The sequence below is a fragment of the Copadichromis virginalis genome, linkage group LG6 (assembly GCF_057382275.1).
Source record: "Copadichromis virginalis isolate Kocher_CV1m ecotype Utaka linkage group LG6, C_Virginalis_male_GT1.1, whole genome shotgun sequence".
NCBI lineage: Eukaryota > Metazoa > Chordata > Actinopteri > Cichliformes > Cichlidae > Copadichromis > Copadichromis virginalis.
The window spans coordinates 1,784,273-1,804,482 of NC_140623.1; the positions used below are offsets into that span (position 1 = coordinate 1,784,273).

The window sequence follows — 20,210 nt, forward strand, 5'->3', positions numbered from 1 at the left end:
TGGTCAAACCGGTTTGGTTGGCCGCCATCTTGGACTAGTGCCATCGTATTACTGAACGCGCATGCGCACACGCACGAAACCGGTCAAACCGGTTGTCAAACCGGTTTGGTTGGCCGCCATCTTGGACAGGTGCCATCGTATTACTACTGTCTCTCTATAAATGTCTTTGGTTGTGTTGAGCTGAGGTTTGGAATTAGAACGCAGTAAAATAGCCCTTTAAGACTTAATAGAAAATATTAAGGGGCTACATGTGCACAGAAACCAGAGCGTCCCGGGTTTACTGGCATCATACTGATTATTAATGGGAAGAGGAAGGAAGTGTGATTAGTTTAACAGCTTGACTTCTGTCTTCTACTTACTGAACTGATCACTGAAAAACATTACCGTTAAAAGACAGCACCTTTCTCTATGGTAAGTCGAGGTTCATGTTTTAATGTAGTTATTTGATCTATTTTTTTACAGTAAAATGCAATAACTCAATTTTTTACTGATGTAATTTTCTTTGAAGTAGCAGAGAAAGATGAGAGGAGCAGCCATGAGTGTAACTGCAGCAGCAGTGAGTGGATTTGTTGGACTGCTTCTCACTGTGTCAGGTACTGAATACCTAAATTTTACAACAAAGGCTAAGCGAGTTACATTTACTTTAAAAGTTTACAAATATGATGTTTAAAATTATTGTGTTCATTAAAGAGGGATATTATTGTGCCAATGAACTGGTCTCCACAGATAAAGATTTTCACATATTCAGCATCTCTCATTAGCTTTATAAATACATAGACATGTAGACATAGGACTGTTTGATATAACTTTCTGTGGGTCTGATAGTAGTTTATCTGAAGGATTCAGTGATGAGTGTCTGTACTAAAAAAGGGAACCAAACCTCATAAATTAATTTTCATAACTTTCCATTCTGTATTTAGCTACTTGTAAATGAGCCGTTAGAGACCTACGAATACAGCAACAGGAGCATGAAGCACTTCTGTTTTATGTAAAACTCATCATCAGACTCATTAGAGAGAAGAGAAGTAAAAGATGAACATCTGGGACTCACAAAAACAGCGTTTAGGTTACAAAGTCCTATTTATCTCCTCCTGCAGGCTTGCAGTCTCTTTGTTCACTATAGCTTAATACATGAAGAAATCCCAACTCATGAACATAAAGTGTGACAGTGTGATGAAAAAGAGAGAGCTCTACTTTCATAGTAACACATCTTTTTTGGTTTCCATGTTTTCTTAGAATAAAGAAACCTTATACAAGTGTTTCCATTATTAATGTCACTGTGATTGTGTCTGTAGTGTCTGATGTGCTCTGTGTTACAGCGGTACTGGGTCAGACTGGTTGGTCAGTGACTTACACTTCCACTCACATCTGCGCATTAAAAGGATCAACAGTGGACATAGGCTGCAGCTACAGTTACCTAAACAATAGGAACCGTGGAATCATGGTTCAAGAAAGATTTTGGTTTATTAGAAATGAGTATTATGGGCCAGTGGATTTGAGAACAGACCCAGACTACACAGGGCGGGTTGAGCACCAGTTTCATGAGAAGGACTGCACTCTGAGGATCACAGACCTGAGAGAGAGTGACTCAGCTGAGTACAAGTTCAGATTCATAACAAATCAGCGTGATGGAAGTTATACTGGCTCACCTGGAGTCACTTTGACTGTCACAGGTAAGATTTTCATTGAAAATAAATATTGTGTTTGTCTTTCAGTCACTTGCTTTTAGCCACGTTGCTTACATTCAACCTGCTCTGAAGGTTTGTTTTTCCGTGTTCATTCACTTTGATGGTTTAGTTAAAATGAAGACGATTTGTTCTTTCCTTCCATATTCAGACCTGCAGGTGAAGAGAAGAAAATCATCAGCCCACACAGAGCTGCAGTGTCACAGCAGCTGTGATGTAATTGATCCTCCATCATATGTTTGGTACAAAAATGGACAGAAAATAGAGGAAGAAACATCTCTGCGAGTCTCTGTTGGAGGTGATGACAGCAGCTATTCCTGTGCTGTTAAAGGACATGAGGGTTACCGCTCTGCTGCAGTGTGTGAGTTTACTCCACAGTGTCACTATGAAATGTCATGTAACATGTGAAATAAAATCTTCAATATTAGGGGAAAAAAAATCACAATTTAAAGATTTTCATCTCCTCCAGATGATCCAAAGCTTCCCTCTGTGTCAGTGAGTCCCTCTGCTGAGATAGTGGAGGGCAGTTCAGTGACTCTGACCTGTAGCAGTGATGCTAACCCAGCAGCTAGTTACACCTGGTACAAGGAGGATGGTCAAACACCTCTGAGTAAGGAGTGGTGGCTCTCCTTCAGCTCCATCCAGCCCTCTGACTCTGGACAGTATTACTGTACTGCTGAGAATGACCTGGGGAAGAGGACATCTGAATCCATCTTTATTGATGTGAAATGTGAGTGAATCTGCTTCAGTAATAGGTTTTCTTAAATGCATTCACTACCTTTCAAATGTCCTTAGTCCTTTTGTTTCTTCTATATTTCTCATTCACTCACACTGTGCCTAATAATCTGGCACTGTTTAATCTGTAGGAGGGATCTTATCAACAAATGTCTGTGTTGTTCTAACTTTTCCTGACAGACAACAAAACATTCACCAAGAACACAAAAAAGAAACCATTATTTCTACTTACTACTTACTACTTGTTTTGAAATCTGTCATCAGTGATCTACACATAACACAGGAACAACAACTATAACTATATCACTGGGTGTGAATAACAGAAAAAATAGAATTTAACTGCAATAGATTCATTCTTTAAAAAAAAAAAACAAGACTCCATATTCTAAAATGGTGCTGCACTCAGGTATGCACCACAAGTCATAAAAAAATATATTTTCTTTTATAGAAACGGAAATATAGAGAGAGACTGTTAAAATGATATGGATTTTTGGCTGGAGAGTAGAATTTAAATTTGAAGGAGTCTTCACACAGTACTACATATCCCTACAACTCACATCGGTAAACACACACACACACACACTGATATTTGGTTATCTTGTTAATTTTAATAAATCTTGATATCTCCTCCAGATGCTCCAAAGCCTCCCTCTGTGTCAGTGCGTCCCTCTGGTGAAATCAAGGAGGGCACTTCAGTCACTCTGACCTGTAGCAGTGAAGCTAACCCAGCAGCTACGTATGTCTGGTACAAGATAAATGGAAGAACACCTCTCAGTAAAGAACGGCAGCTCTTCTTCAGCTCCATCCAGCCCTCTGACTCTGGACAGTATTACTGTATAGCTGCTAATACAGTGGGAAGTAGGACATCTGAATATGTTTCTATTAATGTGAAATGTGAGTGGGAATAATTTCATATATTTCACCCATCACACTTCTGTCTTTCATAGTGAGATGTTTTTTTTCTGTCCTTTTAAATATTTTTTAACATGAAGATTAATTTGAGATTGAAATACTAGACTTTCTGATGTTACATTATGTCAATATTTTATCATTTTCCCAAAATACTAAATGATTGTATAAATATATTTTCTTTTCCAGATGCTCCAAAGTTTGTGTCAGTGATGGTGAGCCCTTCTAATGAATTCAGGGAGGGCGGATCATTGACTCTGACCTGTAGCAGTGATGCTAATCCAGCAGCTCAATACTCCTGGTACAAGAAGAATGGACAAAAACCTCTCAGTAATGAACAGCAGCTCTCCTTCAGCTCCATCCAGCCCTCTGACTCTGGAGAGTATTACTGTAGAGCTCAGAACAAAGTGGGGAGGAAGAAATCTGAATATACCTCCATTGATGTCAAATGTAGGTGAACAAGTTTACCGTTTTACTCGATCACTTGCTTGTTTCCGATGCTATCCAATATAGATTTTGGGCCCCATCTCAAGATTTCCAGAATCTTTTGATGATATCATGTACTGCAGATGATCATGTATTGAAAGTCTTCACAATTTTACATTGAGGAACATTTTTCTGAAGTTGTTCCACAATTTACAGATACGATTTTTTGTACCCAACCAAGCCAATTGTTTTTTTACCATTATTCTTTTCTTAAAATGATACTTTTTCCTCAGACATTTGATCTTTTCTCTATGCTCTATTTTGAAACATAACATAAGATTATGAGATTATCAAATCAGTGTCCCCACTGACACTTTAGGTAATAGGGTTATGTAAATATAGTGTAAACATTAAATCGATTGGCTGATGAAGTCATGATGTGGCTGAGAACACATCTCTGCTAGCACCATCCAGATCTCCTCACTGAGAAGCTCCTGTAGCATTAGATTCATTGAGTTGTTTGATTTGATCAATAATTCAACCTTTGAAGGAACTAATAACATGCTTTTGTCTCCCTGTGTTTCCTGCAGATGCTCCAAAGCCTCCCTCTGTGTCAGTGAGTCCGTCTGGTGAAATCACAGAGGGCACTGCAGTGACTCTGACCTGTAGCAGTGATGCTAACCCAGCAGCTACGTATGTCTGGTACAAGAAGAACAGCCAACCACTCAGCAAAAACCCACAGCTCATCTTCAGCTCCATCCAGTCCTCTGACTCTGGACAGTATTACTGTAGAGCTGTGAACAAGCTGGGGTCAAAACTTAAATCCATCACTATTGATGTGAAATGTGAGTGAAACTATGTATAGGCTATAGTAAGTGAAAATATGTATAATATCATCTTTCTTCTCCTCTGTCTATTTCATGATTACAGTCTGCAGTGACATTTATCACAGGTCAGACAGAGGAGAGCACGGCAGTGATTCTGCTGGTGATTTAATAATAATAACTCTTAAAGGAAATTCAAGGCTGCATGAGGTTTTAAAAACATGCATATTGCTCAACTTCTCTTCATTACTGAGAAAGTTTACATTTTAAACTGATGATACTGTAAGAACGTTTTATGCCAAGCTTGAAAAGTGGTTAAAAATGTATGGATAGATGATCTAGCCCTGCGAGAGGTTTAAAAGCTGTTCAGGGTGTATTGACGAGTGTGAGAAAATAGATGATAGTGACAATGACTTAGATGAGAATAACAACATCCAAGCATTGGCAGAAAAACACAAAGTTCCAGAAAAATTCTCAATGAAATGAACCTTTTGAGACTGGACAGAGTGTCACACCTTCATATTCTGCTGGTGTGAATGTTAATAACAGCAAACATGCTCATTTTACTGAAAGAACAGACAGTTGTGGAGTTAACAATAATAAGCTGTCATTTGATCAGCTTATATTGTGTCTGAGGATGTTGAACTCCAGAACTCGACACTTACAGACTTGTTTGATGTGGTCAAAAATTCAAACATTGAGGTTTTTGATTTGGTCAAGTTTTCAGCCTTTGAAGGAAATAATACCATGTATTTATTTCCCTTTGTTTTCTCCTCCAGATGCTCCAAAGCCTCCCTCTGTGTCACTGAGTCCGTCTGGTGAAATCAAGGAGAACATTTCAGTGACTCTGACCTGTAGCAGTGATGCTAACCCAGCAGCTGGTTACACCTGGTACAAGGCAAACAATCGAACACCTCTCAGTACAGATTCACAGCTCTCCTTCAACTCCGTCCAGTCCGCCGACTCTGGAGAGTATTACTGTACAGCTGAGAACAGGCTGGGAGCATCAACACCTAAAAAACTTTCCGTTGATGTGAAATGTGAGTAAAACTGGTTGTTTCTTTAAGCTGATTACTCAGCGTTTGTTAACATTAACAGTCAGCTGCTACAGATCAATGAGCAGCTGCACTGGATGATGTAAAGGATGTATCATTTAGTAGCTCAGACTATGCTGTTAAACTGTGCTATATAAAAGTTCAAATACACAGTTACAAATGTTTTTTCCTCCAGATGCTCCAAAACTTCCCTCTGTGTCAGTGAGTCCCTCTGCTGATATAGTGGAGGGCAGTTCAGTCACTCTGACCTGTAGCAGTGATGCTAACCCAGCAGCTAAATACACCTGGTACAAGGAGGATGAAGACTCACCAAAAGCATCAGGACAGAACTTCACCATCACTGACATCACACCTGAACACAGTGGGAGTTATTCCTGTGTGGCCCAGAACAACAGAGGACATCATTACTCCACCTTACAGCTGACTGTTGCATCAAGTAAGTGAAACCAGAAATGTTGATTAAACACTGAAAGTTATAACTCACCATCTGGACCTGGTGTGCCTTCCATTCAAAGGGCACTGCTCTTGTTAAATTATTTCTGTTTGGGGGAAACTATACTGTTCTCTGTTTGTGTACGTGAGTCATAAGCGACACATGTAGTTGTCTCATGCAGCTTTCTATTTTTAATCAGACTGGGGATTTTTGGTTTGCTTAAGTTTAAGTAATTAAGTGAGATTAAGTTTTATAAAGCCATTGACTTACAGTGGTGATGTCTAAAATTGGGGTCACACCCTTAACTCTAAATGATTTGACCACTTTTCTTTGTTAGGAGCATGGAAACCAACAGTTATATCAGGAGTCTCTGCTATTCTCCTGGCTCTCCTACTCGTCTCTGTCATCCTATGGATCATGTGAGCAGATGCTAAGTGTCATTTATTGTGTAGTTGAGTTTGTAATATCAGTGCACTTAGCACTTTGAACTAACCATTAAAAATGAATTATCCTGACCAGAAAAAAGAGATCCCCCAAGCAACAACAGCCTGAGCCTGGAGAGAGACCGGACACTATTGAACAGGTGAGAGGAGAGAGGAGGTGAACTATGTTGGTACAAAAGAAACAAAAACACATTCTAGCATTAAAGTGCAGCACTCTGTAGGTTCCAACAAAAAAAAGACAAAAAAAAAAGTTCTCTCTACTCTTCTTTGTAGTCAAAGTTAAAGCACTGATTTTAATCTTTTATGAATTGTACATTTCTTATGTCTACAGCTGCAATCTGCAGATGGCGAAGTCGTCTATACTGCTCTCCGCTTTGTCAAACACAAGGCAAATACGGTCCAAGCCAACATCAGACCAGCCCAGGCCAAAAAACACAAGGAAGAAGACGAGAGGGTCGTCTACTCCGCTGTCACTTTCAGAAGTGCTAGTACTTCCCCTAGGTCAGTGGCTTCTCGTGTGTTTACAGAAATAAAACAACTTAATTCAGTCTGTTTTGAGCTTTTTGTGATATCTGTTCAGCAGAATCCAGACCACAACTCCAGAAGATGCAGAGGATCCAGCTGCTCTGTACAGCACAGTCAACAGACTTCCCAGACATGGAAAACCATCTCTCTAGCAGACTTTTTATCCACGGTAATGTTTTAAAATCTTTATGAAGTCCTAAGTATGCATCCAGCACTCCTGAATACAGTTACATCAAAGACAATTTTAAATTTGACTGACCTTTTTGAGTTCTCTCTCCAACTTCTTCACACAGATGTCATAACTAACCTGTATGAAATTGAGCAGCATTGTGTTTAAGGTCATTTCTATCATTTTATGGGCACTTTTCCATTGTCACAAGAATCGCTACTCTTCCTGAGTTATTGGTCAGATATTAATGAAACATATACATGTTACAGTAACTTATTAATAGTGATGACTCTTGATCCAGATGTGCTAATGACATAATTAATAATATTTTCTTGTTTCTTTTGTTTCCCTGTGCTCTGGATTATTTTGGTTTTTACTGTAATTATTCAACACCAAAAATGATTGTAATTTTTTTTCTTTTACCCGTATGTAAAATACTTTCTGTGATGTATTAATACATCACTAACTTCACAATTATTAGCAATAAGGAGCCACTTAATCAAAAATATACTTATAGGTCCCTCTAAATGTATTTCCTAACATTATTTTTGTTTTGTTTTTGGCAGCAAAGAATAAAGCCTCTGTCCCTGCCTCACCCCTCCTTATTTCATGATTTGGTTTGTAAGATTCTAAGATATATTGCAATTCTCTGTACATGGGCCTCCAATTCTGTCTCCTCCAGCGTTTGCAATTAGTTCAAAAATGCCTCAACACACCTCTTAACTGGCACCAGAAGGCATGATCACATCACCCCAGTTGTAGCCAATCTACACTGGCTCCCTGTTAAATACCGTATCGTTTTTAAAATCTTTCTGTATACTTTTAAATTTTTAAATAACCTGGTGCCCAGTTACCTAACAGACCTTCTTGGCGTGTATAACCCCAAGAGAGCACTCAGATCCTCTAACCAACTGCTCTTAGTGCAACAAAGGCCCTGACGAAAGACCAGCTTGGTCCCCAGCTTTTGCAATTGCAGCACCCAAACTCTGGAACAATCTTCCTATCGATGTTCGCATGTCAGATTCCATTCAATCGTTTAAATCACACTTAAAAACTCACCTTTTGAAGCAAATTAGACTTCCACCTGGGCCCTATTTCAGGAAGCCGGTTTAGTGCAAACTCTGAGTAAGTATACCCTGAGTTAACGAAAACTCTGGGTTTTCGGTTTCACAAAGCGAGTTTAGATTAATTCTGAGTGAGTTACTATGACGACACACTCCGTGAAGCTAACCTGCCCCCTAGCAGGTTTACTTCAACTAACCCTGACCTTCTCCGCCTCTTTGTCAGAAACCTGACTGTAGGAAGTGTCAGACATGGCGTGCCCCTTCCTTGAAGAGCCAGTAGATGTTGAAGCCCAAATTCTCCGCAGAGCTCTCCGCCGGGAGAGAGTGATTAGAGCGCGTTCGGACATTTTATCATTTCCTGATGATTTTCTGTGTGAACGTTACCGTTTTTCAGCACAATCTATAATTCATTTGAATAACATCCTCAGGCCTAATATTGCTCATGTGACACATCGCGGACATCCTCTCAGTTCTGTACATATTATTTGTATTACACTTCGGTTTTTTGCAAACGGGAGCTTTCTGTATAATATTGGTGACGCTGAGCACGTTTCCAAGGCTACCGTCTGTCGGGCAGTCAGGAATGTTACAGTTGCACTGAAACGTCTCCTGTACTCGTCTGTGGTGTTCCCCGGTCATAGACCCACAAGATTTATCAAAGAGGGATTCCAAAAAATTGCAGGTATCAGGATGAACAAAACTTAATTCATGATGTGGTGATACTTGAACTACTACTTAAATTTTACATTTATTCCCACGGTTCCCAGGCGTGATTGGCTGTATAGATGGCACTCACATTCCAATCATTGCTCCTTCAGTAAATGAAGGAGACTATGTGAACAGGAAGTCTTTCCACAGCATTAATGTACAGGTACATAGTTCCCTGTAGCATTTCAAACTAACAAATTATTTCATTATAGTAATGGATGCTAATTTGTGTTCTCTGCACTGTGAAGATCATATGTGATGCTGCCAACATTATCACAAATGTGGAAGCCAACTGCTCAGCCTCTGTGAGTGGTGGTGGTGGAGGACCCCCACCTGTTTTTCGGGCCTCCGCTTTTTTTCTGTTGGCTATAACGGGTCACATTTGAGCATACAGAGTAAGCAAATATGTACTTGTAATGTGCTCAGATAATTTCAATAAGTGCTTACAGAGGGGAAATTAATGTAGCCTCTAACTGCAATTGATTTACATCGGACAAACAGACCAAGCACTATGGCTCATAATACAATTACACCTTACCTGTTTGGACTATGTTCTTGTATTTCATTTTTACTTGCTGCCAGGAACGTTTGGGGCCTGTTGGGTTGCACCTGCGCTCACATCACATCACAAAATCAAATGTATAAAATAAAAAATAAAATAAAATAAAATAACGTGTTAAATGGGTGGAAATCCCTAGATCAATGTTTAAATTAACACTCACGCATTGACTCTGTCGGCTATGTTTTGCCATGCATGCTCCCTTTCTTTTGCAGCTGAGGCTGTGTTACTTTTTTTCCGCGGAATTTGCATGTTATCGGCATATGCTGCCATCAGAATTTCGGCCTCAAGCGCTGTAAAATGCATTGACCGCGCCTTCTTTCCCTCCGTCTCCATGGTGACTCGCTTAATCTGTGCTCCACTAATCAGGGCTTTATGTATCCTCGTGCGCGCGCTTAACTTGGGGTTAAAGCAACTCCGCGTTGACTGAACTAATTGTTATCAGCCTTTCTGAAACCGAATATTCCGAGTTGGACAGTTCGGGGTTACTCAACCGTGAGTGTCGTTTTTCACTCTGAGTTTTCTAAACCGGCTTCCTGAAATAGGGCCCTGGTCTGCAGTTGTGCTATGTAACTGTAACTATAACTGTTTTTAATTGTTTTTAACTGTTTTTGTTGCCTTTGTTGTAATCTGCTTTGCTACCTTGTGTGAAGCACTTTGTCCTTTTTAAATGTGCTATACAAATTAAATATTGATTGACTGATTATTGATTGATGTCTCTGTTAAAGGTGAAATCTGGGTTTAAAAAACTGACAGACAGTTGGAAATTAAACTCTGAAATCCATATAAAAGAAACTTCTTGAGTTTCCCAGTATTAGTTATATTACTTCATTTCAGACTGAAAAATAATGTGTTTGTGTTGCTTTAGCCAACATGCATCAGCTATATCCAAAAGTCTACAGAAAAGCCTGCCTCTCTCCGTTTACCTTTGAGCTGCTGTGTACAGATTTGAGCCTTTGTCAAACACTCTGAGTTTATTAATGAATTCTTAGAAAAACAGAGTCAGGTTAGAATTTAATACTGCTTCACCTCACCTTAAAATGCTTCACTGCAGCAGTTTGATCATGAAGGCAATTTTTGAGCTGTCAAAAGAATATATCTGGCTCTCATGCTGAAACACTAGAGAGCAGCAAAATTCAGTTTCTTGAAGTGGAATGGCAGAAAGGATCATAATTTGTTAGACTCCTCTCAGGAACCATGTTTGAAATCATGCTTCAGATTTTCTTTTTTTTATAAAGCTTACATCAGTATCAGGTTGAGTGGGGTCTTCGTCAGGTAATGCTGCTTTGTTAGTCGAGTAGTTATTTTCAACTACACCCATTTTCAGGTTTCATCACTCATTTAATTTAGTGGATTTTAATTATGGCTTTCCTGAAACACCCAAGGAATACGTGTGTTCTTCCAGACTAAAGAATTATTTACTTATTACCAAATCTCTAAACTACTATGGATCAACTCACTGAAATAAAAAAATATAAAAAACAATTTAAAAAACACCATAAAATCCTCAAAAAGCTCAGTCTGTCATAGAAAATGGAATCTGGCCTGAAAACTTTCACATCTTCTCTTGAAATATAATAATAAGATGTCTATGGCATTTCTGTATTATAAATATGTGAACAGTCTACAGTAGTAGTATAGTATACAGTCCACATTTATACCATTCCCCAACTCCCACAAAGGGAGTGGAGCAGTTGTTTTTTGGGGATCCCTTTAGTATAATGGGTTCTCTGTGGTGGAGCCCATATATGTTGCCCACAGGATTACCTTTTGTGGGCCCATAAAGACAAAATCGGTATGGATCCTACATGGGCCCCACTGTCAGTCTATGCAATATAAAGTACTTTGAAAATGCCTTTCCTTGTGATAAATAAAAGTTGTAAAACTGAGAATTTCTCTTTCTCTCTAAAAGTGGCCTTGGTGAGCTGTGGTTTGGCATTAGAACACCACAAATTATTCCCTCAAGACTTTATAGGAAATATTAAGAGTGCTGTATATGGATTGGAAAACCACAGCAGTCCCAGATGTACTGACTTCATTCCCAATAATAACTCGAAGAGGAAGGAAGTGTGCTTGGTCTAATAGCTACAGTTCTGCCTTCTGCTTACTGAACTGATCATATGAGAACATTGTCATTAGAAGACAACATCTTTCTCTATGGTAAGAAGACTTTGTTTACATTCTTATTTTATTGCACAGTGAAATGCACTAACTCAATTCTTTACTGATGTAATTTTCTTTGAAATCACACAGAGAGATGAGAGGAGCAGCCATGAGTGTAACTGCAGCAGCATTGAGTGGATTTATTGTCCTGCTTCTCACTGTGCCAGGTACTGAATACCTAACCTCTACAATGAAGGGCCTTTTCAGATGAAACTAAAAGAGATATATTTAAAAAATTACAAATGCATCACTTCCCATTACCATGCATTCTTTATTGAGTTATATTATTGTTTTGGTAATAAGATTTGGTAAAAATGTTGACATATTCAGCAACTTTCAGTCTTTTAAGAAGGATAGACATGGATAGGACTGTTTGAAATGTGCAGCACAACATCTGGGTCTGGGTCTAGTTTATCCGAAGGAAACTGACTCTGCACGAGAAAAAGAAAAAAAAAAGGAAAAGGAAAAAAAGGAAACAAACCTCATCACTGCATTTTCATAACTTTCTATTCTGTGTTGGTTACTAGCAAATCAGCCCTTAGAGACCAAAAAATACACTATAAAAAGTTTGTAAAAACAACAACAACAAAAAACAACAACCAATAACTGCCACTTGGATACCAAAAATAGTAAAATAAAATAAAGGAAATTTACCATCACATTAAAATCTTTTTCTGCATGAAAATACAGACAATGGTAAATTAAAATGCAGTTGTTTTGCAGGCAACTGCTGTTGAGATTTGGCTTTGCATAAATAAAATTGAAATTAAAATTGAATTCCATTTTAGCTTTGCATTTACATTAAATCTTGCAGATTCTTATAAAAAATTAAATATTAAATTAAAAAACTTGATTTACCTAATAGCATGGTCAAACTGTCTGATAAAATGAATGAGACTTATAATTGCAGAAAAGTACTGTTATTAGTGGGGGTTTTATAATGTAATTTGATGTGAAAAGTCTTTTTTTTTTTATTAATGTAATAAAATAGTGCAATACAATTGGTAATAGAGATTTAGTGACAAAGTGGCATAAAGCCACTGTGGTATAATCCATAAAACCCTGTAACCTGCAGTGGTCTCCCTGTGTAAAGTTAATTTTCATCCTATGTCTCTGCTCATAAAATGAAATACTGTTGAGGTTCGACCTACACCCCTTGTTCAGAACTAAAATACAAAATCTGATTGGTGCTGATTTAACCCTTTCACTTTTTAATATATAAAAAAGTAATTCCAAAAATATTTTGATACTGTTAGTGTTAGACACTTTATTTTAAGTACAAACAATAATTTAAGGAATCTAACATTTACATAACAATCAATAAATATGACGATCTCTTAAGAATAACAAAACAGAATTTACGTTTCTGTTTTTATTACTTTTTATTATTTTTATTATTATTACCAATTTTGGTAATATAAATGCACCACTTGTGAAATGACCATATACCTGTTGACAGTTTAATAAAAGTCGCAGATGTTATGTACTCACTTAAAAAACTGTGCACTCATTTGTAAAAAGTTTCCCCACCATTTTTAAAACTTTAATTACACAACATGTAAAGAAATGAATAAATCCATGTAAACTTACAAAATCTATATTTATTTTACTTTAATTTTTTAGTGTCACTTTAAATCTGTGCACCAAATTTTAAATATGGATTTACAGCAGTAAACTGCATTTAGCTGTTTTACGTTTTCAATAAACATGGAACGTATGCAAAGTTGTAAATTTAGTAATAAATAAATAAATACAAATAAAAATCATGTTTAATTGCAGCCACAGGTTTCTGAGTTTATTTACATTAGGCGTGTTAATGTATTTATATTTTTTACATCTGCATTGTTTACAGTGTACAGCAGCAGCCAGGCATGCAGAACTTCTGTTCTGCATTTTTATGAACTGCTCTGTCAGACTCACAGTCTCATTAGAGAGAAAACAGTATCAGATGAAATGTTTTTGACTAACTTAGGTTAAAAAATCCTATTTGTCAATTAACATTACGTTTACTCTTGTAATTCCTTTGTTCACTACAGCTTAACAATTTAATCATAAATAATAATGCTATTTAAAAAAGGAAGGAACGCTCTGCTTTTATAATAACATGCAAAGCTTTTTTATTATTTATGTTGCTTTTCATGTTAAAGAAAATGTAAACAAATGTTTTCATTATTAATGCAACTGTGATTGTGTCTGTAGTGTCTGATGTGCTCTGTGTTACAGCGGTACTGGGTCAGACTGGTTGGTCAGTGACTTACACTTCCACTCACATCTGCGCATTAAAAGGATCAACAGTGGACATAGGCTGCAGCTACAGTTACCCAAACAATAGGAACCGTGGAATTATGTTTCGGGAAAGATTATGGTTTATTAGAAATGAGTATTATGGGCCAGTGGATTTGAGAACAGACCCAGACTACACAGGGCGGGTTGAGCACCAGTTTCATGAGAAGGACTGCACTCTGAAGATCACAGACCTGAGAGAGAGTGACTCAGCTGAGTACAAGTTCAGATTCATGACAAACCAGTATGGTGGAAGTTATACTGGCTCACCTGGAGTCACTTTGACTGTCACAGGTAAGATTTTCATTGAAAATAAATATTGTGTTTGTCTTTCAGTCACTTGCTTTTAGCCATGTTGCTTACATTCAACCTGCTCTGAAGGTTTGTTTTTCCGTGTTCATTCACTTTGATGGTTTAGTTAAAATGAAGACGATTTGTTCTTTCCTTCCATATTCAGACCTGCAGGTGAAGAGAAGAAAATCATCAGCCCACACAGAGCTGCAGTGTCACAGCAGCTGTGATGTAATTGATCCTCCATCATATGTTTGGTACAAAAATGGACAGAAAATAGAGGAAGAAACATCTCTGCGAGTCTCTGTTGGAGGTGATGACAGCAGCTATTCCTGTGCTGTTAAAGGACATGAGGGTTACCGCTCTGCTGCAGTGTGTGAGTTTACTCCACAGTGTCACTATGAAATGTCATGTAACATGTGAAATAAAACCTTCAATATTAGGGGGAAAAAAATCACAATTTAAAGATTTTCATCTCCTCCAGATGTTCCAAAGCTTCCCTCTGTGTCAGTGAGTCCCTCTGCTGAGATAGTGGAGGGCAGTTCAGTGACTCTGACCTGTAGCAGTGATGCTAACCCAGCAGCTAATTACACCTGGTACAAGGAGGATGGTCAAACACCTCTGAGTAAGGAGTGGTGGCTCTCCTTCAGCTCCATCCAGCCCTCTGACTCTGGACAGTATTACTGTACAGCTGAGAATGACCTGGGGAAGAGGACATCTGAATCTGTTTTAATCGACGTGAAATGTCAGTAAATCAACTTTAATAACATTAATTTCTCTTGAACAGTTTCACTTCCTTCCTTATGTCATTACTTGTTGCATATTTAACATTTCCCTAGTTAAAGTGCAGTGATGTCTAAACTAACTGTAAAATATGTCAATAATTCTTCTGAAGCATTAGGTAACTGTATTTTATGCAAATGTCTATATTGTTTAAACTTTTTTTGACAGCAACAAAAAAGCACCAAGAACACAAAAAACTTTTTACTGTTTATTGACATCACTGTGATGTTCCTGTGTTGTATAATCTGTCATCAGTGATCTACACCTCACATACAGGAATGACGACTACATAACAACATCATTTTACATAATTTTGTAAGGACTCACAATAACCATGATGGGGTCTGCTCATGTATCCCGACAACATACAGACAGCCACAATACTTATATTCAGTGTTCTTATTAACATTAATTGATTTTGATAATATCGCCTGCAGATGCTCCAAAGCCTCCCTCTGTGTCAGTGCGTCCTTCTGGTGAAATCAAAGAGGGCGGATCAGTGACTCTGACCTGTAGCAGTGAAGCTAACCCAGCAGCTACGTTTGTCTGGTACAAGATAAGTGGAAGAACACCTCTTAGTGAAGAACGACAGCTTGTCTTCAGATCCATCCAGCCCTCTGACTCTGGACAGTATTACTGTATAGCTGTTAATAAATTAGGGAGGAGGGCATCTGAATATATTTCTATTGATGGGAAATGTGAGTGGAACAATTTTTATACATTTTTCTCAAATCCACCAAAAACTTCTCTCTATGATAGTGAGATTTTTCTCTTCTTTTCAAGATTGTATTTACTTATTATTTTCTCTTTTTAAAAATGTTATTTTTCTTTTTCATGTACTGCATCAGATGTCATAAGTCTTTGAGTGATGACTAGTAAATCTGCAATCTTATACTGTACCTCTGATGTAAAATTTGATAATAAAACACTAGAGTTCCAGTTGTTAAAATCTTTTTAATTCCACATCATTTGCCCAATGGTGGTTTGTCTCGCAGATGCTCCAAAGTTTGTGTCAGTGATGGTGAGCCCTTCTAATGAATTCAGGGAGGGCGGATCAGTGACTCTGACCTGTAGCAGTGATGCTAATCCAGCAGCTCAATACTCCTGGTACAAGAAGAATGGACAAAAGCCTCTCAGTAGTGAACAGCAGCTCTCCTTCAACTCCATCCAGCCCTCTGACTCTGGAGAGTATTACTGTACAGCTCAGAACAAAGTGGGGAGGAAGAAATCTGAATATACCTCCATTGATGTCAAATGTGGGTGAACAAGTTTCCAAAAATGTATTCATGTATTTTGAAAAAATATTTGTCCTCAAACATCTGCTTTGTTCTTCTCTCTCCACTTCATAATTCATTTCAGCTGCTGTCGATCCCTGAACTGCTCCATTTCTTCTATGTTTATATGCAACATCTTTGTGAAATCGTTTTATGTCTTAATTTTAAAGGATATATTTGCATATATCCTTTAAAATTAAGACATAAAACGATTTCACATGTCAGCCGATCATGATCATTGACTTCCATTTAGTTGTGAAAATGATAAATACTTTCTGTGTTGTTTGATCTGTTTAATAATTCAACCTTTGAAGGAACTAATAAACATGCTGTTGTCTGCCTGTGTTTCCTCCAGATGATCCAAAGCTTCCCTCTGTGTCAGTGAGTCCTTCTGGTGAAATCAAGGAGGGCACTGGAGTGACTCTGACCTGTAGCAGTGATGCTAACCCAGCAGCTCAATACTCCTGGTACAAGAAGAATGGACAAAAACCTCTCAGTAATGAACGGCAGCTCTCCTTCAGCTCCATCCAGTCCTCTGACTCTGGACAGTATTACTGTAGAGCTGTGAACAAGCTGGGGTCAAAACTTAAATCCATCGCTATTGATGTGAAATGTAAGTCAAATAATTTTCACAAAAATGTCTGTAAATATTTCTACATGCTTGTCTATAATATCATTTTTCTTCTGGTCTGTCTGCTTCATGTTTACAGTCAGCTGCTGTTACATTTAGCACAGGTCAGATAGAGCAGAGCGCGGCTGTGACTGGTGATTCAACAGCTGCTAAAAATGAAGGGAAAGTCTAGGATCTATCAAGTTTAAAAACATATATGATCATCTGTTCTCCATCTGTAGATGATCTGTACTGAATGCCAGAAAACTGCATCTGTCAAAGATGAAACATGGTGTCCCCTGGCGGCTGGAACAGTTTCATACCACAGTGCTCTCTCTCTGTTTTACTCACAACACATACTTGAAGACCTGAACTTTACTACATAAAACTGATTTCAGTGTTTTTAACTACAGTAGCTGGTCCAGAAGATCTCCAGTATAAAGCAGTCTTTATTTAGTTTGTGTATTTTTGTTCTTCTCATTTGTTGTTTACATAATCAAACCAAACCCTGATGTATGCCTAGAAATGCAAACTAAAAGAGAAATATGTCACAAAGCCACACATGCTGTTAAGCATATTGTTTTTTCCAAGTAGAAGTAAAATTATCGAAGCTTCTGTAAAACACATCTGTCTGTGGTTTCTAGACAATCTGCAAATCTTTCCTTTACTGACACAGTGATGGTGGAAAGTTTGAACTGGCCTTCATGTTCCCAGAAATGAACTGTAATTTGATCCACTCATTCAGTCACAGTATGTCTGAGGATGACGACATTGCTGCTAACAACATCCAGAACCCTTCACTCCTGTTATTGTACACTTACACAGTTAGTTGATTTGGTCAGAAATTCAAACTACAGTTATTTTCCTGAGTTTTCTCTTCCAGATGCTCCAAAGCCTCCCTCTGTGTCAGTGAGTCCTTCTGGTGAAATCAAGGAGAACGTTTCAGTGACTCTGACCTGTAGCAGTGATGCTAACCCAGCAGCTGCATATGTCTGGTACAAGATGAACAATCAAACACCTGTCAGTACAGATTCACAGCTCTCCTTCAAGTCCATCCAGCCTGCTGACTCTGGAGAGTATTACTGTACAGCTGAGAACAGGCTGGGAACATCAACACCTACAAACATTTCTGTTGATGTGAAATGTGAGTAAAACAGCTTTTTTAGCCTTGTTTTGTTTAGAACATTTTGCCATTTATTCAGATCATAAAGTTACAATGGGACTGAGAACATCTCTCTGATAACACCATCCAAATCTCATTACTGAGAAGCTCCAGTAGCATCAGGTTCATTGAGTTGTTTGATCTGTTTAATAATTCAACCTTTGAAGGAACTAATAACATGCTTTTGTCTCCCTGTGTTTCCTCCAGACAACCCAAAGTCTCCCTCTGTGTCAGTGAGTCCATCTGGTGAAATCACAGAGGGCACTGCAGTGACTCTGACCTGTAGCAGTGATGCTAACCCAGCTGCTACGTATGTCTGGTACAAGAGGAACAGCCAACCACTCAGCAAAAACCCACAGCTCATCTTCAGCTCCATCCAGTCCTCTGACTCTGAAGAGTATTACTGTAGAGCTGTGAACAAGCTGGGGTCAAAACTTAAATCCATCACTATTGATGTGAAATGTAAGTCACACGATTTTCACAAAGACTTTCAACATTCGTCACAGGTCACTTAGTTCAGAGCCTGACTTTGAGCCAGTGATTCAATAACTGTTGATAAATAAAGGGTAATCTAGGCTCCCTGAAGTTTATAATCATGTATATTTCTTATTGTGTGGGGGAACATTCATTTACAGGCTTGTTACACTTAAACTTCTTATCTTTTAAATTGTTCAGGGACTCTAATTCTGAAAGAATCTTAATATTGAACATTTCAATTGAATACTCATATATAGATATTTGCTTGCAGCAAATAGAGGCTGTGTACACTGTTACGTCACCACTAAGAGGTCTAGGGATGTGAGTGTGGGGATCGGTAACAAGTGGGTCCAGAATGGAATGAAAAGGAAACCAGACAGTCAATATATAATATAGCTTTATTACAAATAATCTTGACCAAAAGAGCCAGCAACACCGTTTTATCAATAATGCAAAGAAACAAAGGAAGCAGTTGCAGCAACAAAGGAAAAAACCACCTAACAAATAAAGGAGACACTTCTGGGGCCCACAAGCCCGTCTACTCACTCAACTTAACTCCTCAACACAGGCATGACAGACACACAAAGGACCCTTTCCAACACCTAGAGAACTGGTGTAGAGCCACAGGGGAAAAACCACCACACATACAGTTCATCTCCAGCTTATATAACCTCAGAGAAGTGATTGCTGACTGAGCCCAGGTGGTAAACGAGACCAATGCACAAGAGCTGTGTCCTGGGGAGAGAGAAGAGTGAGAGAGAGACAGAGGGGTGGAGCAAGAGAGGAGGAGGCGGAGAGAGAACACCACCACACCCACACAAGGACAGTTTCAGGAGGATGATCTGATATCCTCGTGTTGGTGTTGTTCCCAGACCATCATGAAAATGTTGTTCCAGGTTCAACATTGCAAGTGACCAATCACATTGTTGTGACGTTATTCTTTTGCGCACCAAGCCATTCGTGCATTTATGAAATTCCAATGTTGCAAGGACAATATCAATTCTGCTTACTGTTTATTAAAGGGTTACGGTTAGGGTTAGGTTTAGGGTCAGGGTCCGTTGATCGGCAGACAGAGGCGGTTTCTCGCAGCTTAAGTACAGTTTTTTGTTTTACGCCGGTTTTACCCGAAGTCGCAAAAGTATGACGTCACAACATTCTGATTGGTCACTTGCAATGTTGATCCTGGAACAACATTTAGTATGATGATCTGGGAACAACACCAACACGAGGATATCAGATCAACCTTGTCAGGAGGCCCTGCTAGGGCCATAACATACACCAAGAAAAGCAAGGTAGAAGACAGAAAGTGATACTTGCACTCGATGGTTATTGCTGACTTAAGTTTCTAAACATGAAAGTATTAAATTGCTGGATCCTGGAATATCCGCAGAATATGCGCAGACAGAAACACTCTGATTGCTCAACAACATCCATGTGCGTGTGTATTCTGGTCTAAAGAAATATGCCAGAAATATGTCTGGCTCTGTTCTAAACACTTTGAGTGATTAACAAGGTCAGTGAAATGCTGCTGTGGGAGAGGGACCCAAAGCACTGGCACTAATAGACTTTAATTTCCACCACGGTTGCAAGGTCATAACACAGCTTTAAAAAAAAATTCCCCTTCAGATACTA

The 20,210-nt window shown here is 38.5% G+C and overlaps 1 protein-coding gene across 1 annotated transcript in view; it reads left to right on the forward strand.

Moving 5' to 3' along the window:
• The first annotated feature begins 520 nt into the window (after positions 1-520).
• LOC146706893 (hemicentin-1-like) overlaps positions 521-20,210 on the forward strand; it is a 46,396-nt gene continuing 26,706 nt past the window's right edge. Inside the window, exons 1-21 of the mRNA XM_085460712.1 lie at positions 521-593; positions 1,320-1,673; positions 1,837-2,046; positions 2,155-2,415; positions 3,054-3,314; positions 3,519-3,779; positions 4,346-4,600; positions 5,359-5,619; positions 5,810-6,070; positions 6,405-6,486; positions 6,587-6,650; positions 6,842-6,898; positions 13,922-13,943; positions 13,985-14,275; positions 14,439-14,648; positions 14,757-15,017; positions 15,493-15,693; positions 16,051-16,311; positions 16,685-16,942; positions 17,823-18,083; positions 18,309-18,563. Of these exons, the coding sequence (XP_085316838.1) occupies positions 521-593; positions 1,320-1,673; positions 1,837-2,046; positions 2,155-2,415; positions 3,054-3,314; positions 3,519-3,779; positions 4,346-4,600; positions 5,359-5,619; positions 5,810-6,070; positions 6,405-6,486; positions 6,587-6,650; positions 6,842-6,898; positions 13,922-13,943; positions 13,985-14,275; positions 14,439-14,648; positions 14,757-15,017; positions 15,493-15,693; positions 16,051-16,311; positions 16,685-16,942; positions 17,823-18,083; positions 18,309-18,563 (4,420 nt within the window). The remainder of the gene's footprint in view (positions 594-1,319; positions 1,674-1,836; positions 2,047-2,154; positions 2,416-3,053; positions 3,315-3,518; positions 3,780-4,345; positions 4,601-5,358; positions 5,620-5,809; positions 6,071-6,404; positions 6,487-6,586; positions 6,651-6,841; positions 6,899-13,921; positions 13,944-13,984; positions 14,276-14,438; positions 14,649-14,756; positions 15,018-15,492; positions 15,694-16,050; positions 16,312-16,684; positions 16,943-17,822; positions 18,084-18,308; positions 18,564-20,210) is intronic.